General features: G+C 47.2%; 2 protein-coding genes across 2 annotated transcripts; both read left to right on the top strand.

Annotated features, from left to right (window-relative positions):
- The first annotated feature begins 3149 nt into the window (after positions 1-3149).
- Positions 3150-5503, top strand: LOC120678826 (equilibrative nucleotide transporter 1-like). The gene is made up of 2 exons (XM_039960216.1): positions 3150-3777; positions 4547-5503. The coding sequence occupies exons 1-2, from the start codon at positions 3240-3242 to the stop codon at positions 5269-5271; spliced, it is 1263 nt and encodes a 420-aa protein (XP_039816150.1). The 5' UTR covers positions 3150-3239; the 3' UTR covers positions 5272-5503.
- Positions 5504-6571: 1068 nt separating this feature from the next.
- On the top strand, positions 6572-9776 carry LOC120680003 (AUGMIN subunit 2-like). Its single transcript, XM_039961655.1, has 6 exons — positions 6572-6930; positions 7591-7701; positions 8414-8518; positions 8686-8754; positions 8911-9024; positions 9277-9776. The coding sequence occupies exons 1-6, from the start codon at positions 6832-6834 to the stop codon at positions 9538-9540; spliced, it is 762 nt and encodes a 253-aa protein (XP_039817589.1). The 5' UTR covers positions 6572-6831; the 3' UTR covers positions 9541-9776.
- The last annotated feature ends 562 nt before the right edge of the window (positions 9777-10338 follow it).

Here is a 10338-nt window from a genome sequence, read left to right as displayed (position 1 = left end):
CCTTGTCTCTCCTTGTGGTTTGCCTCACTACTCATTTCTCTACCTTTACTTTGTGCTTCCGCTTCAATCTACTTGGTTATGTTGTTTCTGTGTGTGCAGGGACTAGAAATATATATGATATCACATGCAGAGGCACTACACCAAGTTGCAATTGTGCTAGAGTCAAAGAGGGGAGAAACTCTGATATTGGGTAGGTACTGCACAGGACCAGTCTGATCGGTCACTACAACTGGTCTGACCGGTTGTCTTTTCTATTTTAGCAGCTAAGTCCTTGACCGGTCTGTGTGCTGATTTTGTTTTTAAGAGCAAGTATTACAATGGGCGTTTAGCCGGCTCAATCCTATCTGAAGGAAAGATAGAAGAAGAGAGAGAAGAAATCGAGCGAGTGGCGAGACGCCCGCTCAAGTCGGCGACATGCAGCTTTTCCCATCCCTCGCTTGCTCTTATTGGCTGTTGTGCACGGAGAGCTTTAAAGGATGCCAGGGTCCACCACCACCACTCCTCCCATTTAGACTAATGTAGCTGAGGTGGCGCTCGCACTCGCCGGCAAGCAGGCGTTGCTATTAGCCCTGCTCTAAGTGCTGTATTTTGCAGAAAATTTAGAACGCCTATTCACCCCCCTCTAGGCGACATCCAAAGATCCTGTCAAAATCATATTCAGCAAGAACATCGAGCAACGCCTTCTTTAGTGCACTAGATGTTGTCTCCGCCACATGTTTAAGACCCAAAACTCTTTCTACTACCATTCCTTTGTCATTGACGTACCTGCAAAACAGTGCATTTGAATATATGATTAAATGAGATCATCATCAATTTGTATTACAATTTATAATTTAGTAATTAAATAGTAACTAACCTCACAATCACAGCCATTTGCTCTGCTATTGAGATATCACGAGATTCATCAATCAAAACTGAAAAAAGTTTATTACCTATCTCTTTCTTTATCACTTTCTTAACCTCTCTTGCAAAAGCATAACAAATGTCCTTCTAAATGTCGGGAGAATTTGATATTTCCCTTCTGCATCAACACCATGGGCCTCAATCTTATGTTCGATGGTTGCCCTCTGATTCTGAAAATCTTAATAAGTTGTTCTAGCTTTATTGTGGCAGCTAACCGGGCCACCAACATATTGAAGGAAATCCTTGATATGCATTTTTCCAATTTTTGTACCCATCTTTAGTGAATGCATCATGACCAAAGTGTTGTTCTAAGGGATGCTGCTTAAAAAGAAAGCAATAGAAGCAATATGCTGCATCCTTTTTAATACTATATTCCAACCAATCATGTAGAGTTAACCAATTCTCTACAAACATCATTTTATTAGTTGGATTTTGAGGAAAATTGTGACCAAAAGGTTTGATTGGACCCTTCACCAAATAAGCCCTCCTAACATTATCTCTAAATCGGGATGAAATTGCTCAATTGCTACACGAAGGCCCGGATCAGAAACAACATGAACATTTGGATTAAAAACCCTAATACCTTCGACATCAAGCTGATATGATGATTGGTCCTCATTTTCAGCATCTTGCACTGTTTCTTGTACCTTTTCTAATGAATGCAACACCTTTTGTTCTCCAGATTGAGCAACATTACCACTTTCATGAGTGCTTGGGTCCGAGCTACCATCACTTCCTGAGTTTTTACTAGTAGTACCAAAGAAGCTTTTCAAATCTGTATAGTTAACAAATTGAATCGGTCAATTGGCTATAAATAATCAAATCAAATAATGAAGCACAGATTTGGAAATACCTAATTTCTTGTAGCACTTCTTTCTTACTGGAATTGAAGATGTCTGCCTAGTTGTAGTGGCAATGCCATCGCTGTTTGAACCAATTTGATCTCCAGATATATTTTCCCCACCCACAATAGCTTCATCTGCTTCTCTGTCCATCACCAAATGACTAAAAATCCCTAAAAATCCAATCCAAATGAATGAACAAATCTGGCTTCTGGCTGTAGGAGCACGGGCAGTCCTCTAAGGCTCTGAGCACGGGGGTCGGGGCCTCGGGGCGAGGAGGCCTACAGGAGCCTGCGGCGGGGGCGGCGCGCACTGCACAGGAAACGCCGGCGGCCGGGGGCGAGGGCCGAGGCGGACAGACGGTGGAGGCCGGAGGCAGGCTACCGCGGCGGGCGACCCTACTGCCCTGCACCCTACTGCCCTGCAGACAGATCCCCGCGGCGGCAGGCGACCCGAGCGCGCGGGATCCGCCGGCGGCCGGCGCGGATGACTGCCGAGGGCGCGAGGCCGCGAGCGGTTGGGGGGGAGGGGGAGGGCGCTGAGCGAACGCGGAGGCTCGGTGCTGGGTGGATGCATTTGCCTGCGCTGGTTGGAAGAGGAAGACCCGCGCGGCGCTGGGCCGCAGGCTGCAGTCCACCAGGCCAGCGGCCCACGAGGCCCACGCTCGCCTAGTCGCCCCCAATCTCAGCCTGGCCGCTGCCGCCGCCGTTCTTCTCGCGTCGGAGGGCGCCGCCACGCCGCCATTAGCCCTCGCCGGAGTTGCTGACTGCCGATATGATGTTGAGCTTACCCACAGGGATCGATCTTGAGCGGCCGCCCTAGCTCGTTCTAGTGGTGGCTCCGCCTCTTGTTCTAACCAAATACCTAGGGTCTGGTTTGGATGTTTTAGGTAACGTGCACGCAAGCACCTCCGCACGTGATCGCCGATGCTTCACGGCGCGGGAGCTGCGACAGTCTTGGGGTCCTGGCTAAGGCCACCGGTGATTTGTATAGAATCAAAGGATCGTGCGCAACGTGTACTCTAATGGCCATGCGCTCCATCCGCCCATTTTATCAGCTCGTCGTATATCATCCTACCTCTCCACCAACCCCACCCTAGGTATTATTTATTTCTCTCTCTACACACACGCTTCTCATGATGCAAATTTATCTCGTGGATAAAAAGTTTAAATTTTTAGAGAATGTCTATATCAAAATATCCCGGCAGCGCCATCATCAAGCCAAAATAGCCCATATCCTCATGACCAAAAAAATATCCCGGCAGAGGAATCAAACTCCAGATACCCATCCCTGTCGGAGGGCCCACCCTACCCCAACCCCACACCTGTCAGTGACACAGGGAAACCCCACTAGCGAACCATCCCTCCTACTAGTCGTGGCCATCCACAAGCCCAAAGGCACAAACCTCTTCAAGTCCACACAAGGCGAAGCAGCAGCAAACCCGACGCGAAAGCAACCACCGCAAAAGGACGCGACCCCACCCACCCGAGATCCATGGCCGGCGGCGACGTCGAGGCCGCCGCCGCGGCGCCGCTTCTGCCCCCGCCGGCGTCGGACGGGCCCTCCCCCTCCCCGGCGCCGCCCCCCGCCGACCGCCTCGGCGTCGGCTACCTCGTCTTCTTCACCCTGGGCGCCGGCTTCCTGCTCCCCTGGAACGCCTTCATCACCGCCGTCGACTACTTCGCCTTCCTCTACCCGGGCGCGCCCGTCGACCGCGTCTTCTCCGTCGCCTACATGCTCTCCTGCCTCCTGCCGCTGCTCCTCATCGTGCTCTGCTTCCCCAAGTCCAGCGCCCCCGCCCGCATCAACTCGGGCCTCGCGCTCTTCACGCTCGCGCTCCTCATCGTCCCCGCCATGGACGCCGTCTACGTCAAGGGGAGGCCCGGTCTGTACGGCGCCTTCGACGTCACTGTCGGGGCAACCGTACTGTGCGGGGTCGCCGACGCGCTCGTGCAGGGAGGGGTTATCGGCTTCGCCGGGGAGCTGCCCAAGAGGTACATGCAGGCCGTCGTCGCCGGAACCGCCGCCTCAGGTGTGACCTCCCTCCCCAACTCCCCCTCTGTTTGTTGAAATTTTTTTCCTGTCGGGCAATTAGAGTCCCCCAAGCCTTTAATTGTTCCCCCAAAATTTGACTTAACTGAACTGGCAATTGGAGCAGCTTAACTGAATTGGCAATTCGAGCAGCCTGAATTCTTCCTTCACGATTCCTCTCATCCTGCTTCTAGTCAAAATGGTCAATTAGCGGGCAGTTGCCTGGACGTGACATGAGAAGTTGAAGCAATGTGTGCTGTATAAACCTACAAGCATTGAACTGTAGAAACTGAAAATGCAGGGACTAAGAACCAAAGATCAATTTGAAGAATCAGTGTTAGATTTAGCACTCTTTGAACTCACCAGCAATAATATTTCTTCAAGATTCCTGTTATCCTGCTTCTGGTCAAAATGGTGGTTGCTAGTAGCAGTAGGTGACTTGAGAAGCTGGTTTTGGGCCTATTGTGACTGTCTGACTGTTGCTTAAAAATAAGGGGGCTCGGATTGTAATGTGTTTGACTAACGAATACTAACAGTGAAAGAGGGTTAAATTGCTAAGAACGACAGTATGGCTTCACCTATGAAAACTGAAACTGCAGGAACTTTTACGAACCAAAACTTTTATGGCTCTTGGAACCCTCGAGCACCTTACTGATATACTTGGTGGACATTAATCTTTGTTGTATGTCCCAAAGTGTATGATGTTTTGAGGATTTACTAGGTGGCCGTATGCTAATGGGTTACATTTCTGAATGAACTGCATTCTGCAGGTGTGCTTGTCTCAGCAATGAGAGTCTTTACCAAAGCACTCTACCCACAAGACGCACATGGCCTAAGGCAAAGCGCAATCCTCTACTTCATCGTCGGCATTGTGGTCATGATCATGTGCATTGTGTGCTATAATGTGGCTGACAGGCTTCCAGTTGTTGTGTACTACAAGAACATCAAGAAGAGAGCTCAGAAGGCAGAGGTTGGCGGTGGCATGACAGGTCCTGCCTGGCGATCAACTTTGTGGAGCATCGTTGGGACAGTGAAGTGGTATGGAATAGGAGTGATCCTCATCTACGCGGTTACACTCTCCATATTCCCAGGATACATCACAGAGGACGTGCACTCTGAGACACTCAAGGACTGGTATCCCATCCTCCTCATCAGTGCCTACAATGTGTTTGACCTCGTTGGCAAGGCTTTGCCAGCTGTTTACTTCCTCCAGAATGCCAACATCGCGGTCGCAGGCTCCTTCGCTAGGCTTCTGTTCTACCCCCTCTTCTATGGCTGCCTGCACGGCCCCAAGTTCTTCCGCACAGAGATCCCAGTCACAGTACTGACATGCCTGCTGGGTCTCACCAACGGGTACCTGACCTCCATCCTCATGATCCTCGCGCCCAAGGCTGTGCCCATCCACCACTCAGAGACCGCCGGGATCGTCATAGTGCTGTTCCTTGTGGTTGGTCTTGTCATTGGTTCGTTTGTAGCTTGGTTCTGGGTCATCTGATAGGGATTCCTCTGTGTATTCATGCCAATGTATCATAGCACCATGTTCAAGCTTCCTGCTTGCTGCTGTTTCATTTGCCAACCCAATGGCCAAGGGTACCTGTAATTCATTAGTGTAGCCCAGGTGAAAGACTGGGCAAATGTGTGTAATTTACATTCTATGGAAAGCAGCCAAATGTTCATATCAACAAACTTAGCTCCTGTGGTGACTGGTGAAGTTCTTTTCGTCTCCATTTCCACTTCATGGCAACATTTTCTATGTGATTGTGTAATTGTGTACCCTTGCGTATTTGTGTATTGCTAGTAACTGACTTTGTTCAGGCCCTTTTCACCCCATAAACCCCGTAAACGCAAAAAAAAAACATTACATCGAATGTTTCGACACATGCATGGAGTACTAAATGAAGTCTATTTACAAAACTTTTTGCATGAATGGGGTGTAAATCGCGAGACGAATCTAATGAGTCTACTTAATTTATGATTTGCAACATTGATGCTACAGTAACCATCCGTTAATTATGGATTAATCATGGATTAATTAGCATCATTAGATTCGTCCCGCGATTTACAACCCATCTGTGCAAAAAGTTTTGTAAATAGACTTCATTTAGTACTTCAAATTAGCAAGATTTTTTTCGCAAAATTTTTTTGCGTTTCAACTAAACAGGGCCTCAATGGGATTCATCATGAGCCAATTCGGATGTTGATGGATTTTGTGGGAAATTTTAGTGCCTAACTAATTCTTAACCATACATTGAGGACCTGTCCGGTTTCCATGGCATGCACTATGGTCTGTGGGTATTATCAGCCATTCAGTTAGATATCTAACCAAATAAGTTTGTTGGTGTTGTCAACATTTGGTCTACTTCATGTACGGTGCTCGTTTAGCTACTCCCATATTGATAATTTGACATTCCACCAAACAAAGGGACAAGCCTTGGATAGTTCCATAATGAAAATCACAAGTTTTGTTTCGAGTTTTCGCTTGTGCAACAAAACCTCCTTTGGAATAAAGGAATTTCGACGGAATTTTCCGTACACAATTTATCTTCTAGTTTTGTAGGAATTCTGTAGAAAATTAAGACAGAAGGTAACTGTTGGGTTGAGCTGAAAAAGTCCTTATTTTTATCAAATAAATATTTTTCAACCAGTTTATATTTAATAATAAACAAAATCTTAAAGCTGGAGCTTAGCCAAACAGGACCTAAATACGCTCCACGGCTTAAAAGAAATATGGAGGTAATGTTTCCCATAAATCGTTCAAACACAAATTTATCTTATTGTCTTGCTTCTACAAAACCTATCACTTTAAAACTTAGTTTCTTTCCAGTTTGATGTGTTCCAAAAGGAGGGCCTTACAAGATCAGCAAAAAGAAAAAACAAATTCAGCAAAAAAAAAAGGGAAGAGTTTGAACGGTTCATTCCATTCAATCCTCATGTAACGGCCATTTGGAGATTCAAAATTGGAGCTCGGGAGAAGCTCGCCGAGCACGCCAAAGTGTCCACTCCCACCACCACCACCTCCTCGCCCCGTCCGCCCCCCTCGTCCCCGGCGTCGGCGATGGCCGCGGCGCAGCAGAAGCCAGCCAAGCGGCTGGGCGGCATGGCGGAGGCGCTCGCCATCGCCGCCGACCTCGGGTTCCCCGCCCCTCCGCCGCAGGTGCGTCGCCCCCGTTTGTCCCACCTACCTCCCCCACCGCGCGCCCGGATCTGTCTCGCCGCCTAATCCTGCCCGCCCAACCACCGGGTTCCGTTCGTTCTTCAACCAGATCCGACCATTCCGGTCGATTGGGGCTCATTTGTGAAGCACAAATTGTAGGGATTAGTTCGCGGAAGCGGCGGGTCCTGGGGAGGTGATTGAGGGAAGGATCGTGGAATGTAAGTCTGGAGAGTAGCGTTAGCGTTGCTGACTTGCTGTGCAGATTTTGTTATGAGCTGTGCGATCTCGTGTGTTTGGGTGGGTTTAGCACTTGTTCGGTAATCTTGCGAGGAAAACTTGTGGGATAGGCTCTATGATTCCGATGATCCTGATATAGTGTTTTTCATCTTGTGAAAGTTTGCAATCTTAGAACAAAATGCGAATATGATGGAAATTGCCAGATATGAACGAGTGCTGTGTTATGCTGTATCTGTTTGTTTTATCTTAGATTACTTGTTTAGTGTTTCATATGCCACTAGCGCAGAATCGGCAAAGGACACTTGTAGTGCAATGGGTCAGGTAGTCAATAGATGGCCTTCTGGATTTCTGCTAGGTACGATGCGAGTTAAGAAAAAGTGTATTTCTCAAGTCCTTATTATTCTCTGCTCTCTCTTGTTTCAGGAGGACCAGGGTAGCACAGACAAAAGCGATGATTTAGTGAGGGTTTTGAGGGAACTGACTATCGTGCAGAGGAACATTGCCAACTTGCAAGTAGAGCTACAGGGAAGAAAGGTGATGTGTTGATATTCAGTTATTAGGCTCTATATGTCTGCACCAGTTCCACACACCATGCCAATGCTCTCTTAATTTGCAACCTAATTGTTATGTTTTTTAGATCCTGTATGACATGATAATGGTTCCACGTTAAAATGTTTCATCATGTTTTTTAGTGAGCACCCTTTATATTCTCTAGCTATGGTGGTCAGGTTATGATTCTTTTTCTTCAAGTGGGCCATTTCACACTTGGGTTGCTCGTGGAAGGAGATTCTAGGAAGAAAAGGGACTCCTTAGGGAATTGCAGTATTTTGGGATACATTTTTTTTCTTCATATCAAATATCTTCATTTTGACTGTTAGGATGAGCAATTTCTTTACCATGTATTCTTATGGTCATACCAAATTAAATGCCTTTTCTCTTCTATTTCAAAATTAATTTTGTCTCATGATCATTCTGGTTGTGGTAGATAACTAGATACCCACATTTAATGGAACTACGTTTGATTCTTGAAGGATGATACGAAACACCTGTTTATCCTTAAGAGGTTAAACCTTTTTTTGAGTATAGAAGAGAAAATAATACTGTTTATGTTAGGACCCATAAACTTTCCAGCATGCCATTTTTCAATAGTGCCATATCCATTTACATACCTTTTCTTTTCAGGGCTTATGTTTTGATTATAGGGCATTATCATTGGTCATATTCATAAAGTTCTTGTTTGCCACAGGATGATAAAAACATTGCTCACTTGACACATGTTAGTGAGATGGAAAAGAAGTGTGAATCTTTGGCCAAAATAACTGCTATTTTGAAAGATGTTATTCAGAACAAGGTAATGGAAGCCACATGTTCTTATTTTTCTTCTCTTGCTTTCTTCTTTTTCTTGAGCGCCGAGGCTACACATTGTTTGGCTCAGTTGCGTCAAGAACAGCTATATATGCAAACATTAGCCAATGGTACAAGATCTACATATCTAACATTGCAGCAATTTTCTATCAGGATCGTATTATTGCCCGGTTGCAACAACCTTATTCCCTTGATTGCATACCTGTTGAAGCTGAATATCAGGTAGTTTTTCTTGATGTTTTCATCTTGTTATTTGTATAGCAAACATGCTATGCATGAGACTGTTGGCTTACACCTTCTTAAGCATTTTCATTACTAAGGATAGACATGGTGTTCAGAGTGGATCTCTCCTTGTTTAATGTGCCATTTTCTTTTCAGAAACAATTCTCGGAGCTACTTCTGAAAGCAGCAAGTGACTATGGGGCACTGACAGCATCGGTCGGCGATTTCCAGTGGAGCCAAAACTTTAGGGAGCCACCTGCTGTCTGGGGGGTAAGTTGAAAGTATCTTTTCTAATAAATTAAATAGTAGTCATAACCCATTCATCCCTTGAATCGCTTTCCACTCACGCTTCTCATGTTTAGACTTTAGAGATAGCATATGCTTAATCATGCATCTATGGCAGGATAACAGTGCACTTTGTTGTACATTGTGATTGACAGGCATCACAACAGCTCAAATTTCTTTTTGTACATATGTCCTTTTTGTCTTATAGATTTAATTGCTCTGGTTATCTTCATGAAGGAAATGCTGCGGCCGATACCTGCTGCGCTTGCTTCCTGCACCCGGTTCTTTGAGGCCATGTCTGCGATGAGGGAATCCTTCTCAACTCTTCAGAAGCTGCGGGTCGGCCATTCCTCTCTGTCGATGACCCCAAGCGGCTGTAGCGAAGATTCAAAGTTCTTGACACGCAGCTCAATGCTCGATAGCTGGAACGAGAGCGACGGGCTCGACAGCATGAACCCGAGGAGATTGTCATGGCCGTCCTCCATCAAGAGGGACCCGTAGGTGATCACGCACGTTGAACTTGTGTATGTAGTATAAATAGGATATATATACCGTCTTGTCTAGTTTTTGTCTTCCATTTTTTGTGCTTTGGGCCCGATTGCTTGGGTCCATTTGGCGTGTTCGAGCTAAGTGAGAGATGATATGTTTAGAAATGATCAGGAACGTATACACACTCAGTCGTCAAGAATCAGGAACGTGTTCGATTTATCTAGCAAATCTGACAACTGAGTTATCTCTGGAAGAAATGTCACGAAAGGAACCCAGGACATGTGCTCTGCGCATGAAAGATGCTGTGGCCGATTTTGGCCCTGTTTGTTTCCGATTATAAGCCGATTTTGGATGGAAATAAACAAGAATCCCACCCAAACGCTTCGCTTATTTTTCGATTATCTGTACCGCCGCTTACCTGGGAATCCCGGATGCAACATGAAACCCGATTCTGGCCAACGCGTCGGAAAACTCGTGCACGGGAGAAGCGAGTGATTTTCCTCCCCGATACCCCTCCCCCGATCCCTGCGCCGCCGCCCCTCTCCTGCTCAGGCGTGCCTCCTCCCTGCTGGAATCGTGCCTTCCTCCGCTGCGCCGCCGCCACTGTCCTACCTCCCCTGCTGCTACCGCGCCGCCCGCCCTCCCCCTGCTGCCGCGCCGCTGCCACTGTCCTCCCTCCCATACTGCTACCGCGCCGCCCGCCCTCCCCCTGCTGCCGTGCCGCCCTCCCTTCCCTACTGCTGTCGCGCCACCCTACCTCCCCTGCTGCCACGCCGCTAAATGCCCTCCCCTGCTGTTGTCGAGCCCCTG

This window comes from Panicum virgatum, chromosome 6N, assembly GCF_016808335.1.
Source record: "Panicum virgatum strain AP13 chromosome 6N, P.virgatum_v5, whole genome shotgun sequence".
NCBI lineage: Eukaryota > Viridiplantae > Streptophyta > Magnoliopsida > Poales > Poaceae > Panicum > Panicum virgatum.
This window is presented reverse-complemented; position numbering and strand designations above follow the sequence as displayed.

Coding starts and splice junctions, on each gene's coding strand:
- LOC120680003 (XM_039961655.1), top strand. CDS start 6,832: ATGGCCGCGGCGCAGCAGAAGCCAGCCAAGCGGCTGGGCGGCATGGCG. Junction 8,755..8,910: donor CTGTTGAAGCTGAATATCAG/GTAGTTTTTCTT, acceptor TTTTCTTTTCAG/AAACAATTCTCGGAGCTACT. Junction 9,025..9,276: donor AGCCACCTGCTGTCTGGGGG/GTAAGTTGAAAG, acceptor ATCTTCATGAAG/GAAATGCTGCGGCCGATACC.
- LOC120678826 (XM_039960216.1), top strand. CDS start 3,240: ATGGCCGGCGGCGACGTCGAGGCCGCCGCCGCGGCGCCGCTTCTGCCC. Junction 3,778..4,546: donor CGCCGGAACCGCCGCCTCAG/GTGTGACCTCCC, acceptor TGCATTCTGCAG/GTGTGCTTGTCTCAGCAATG.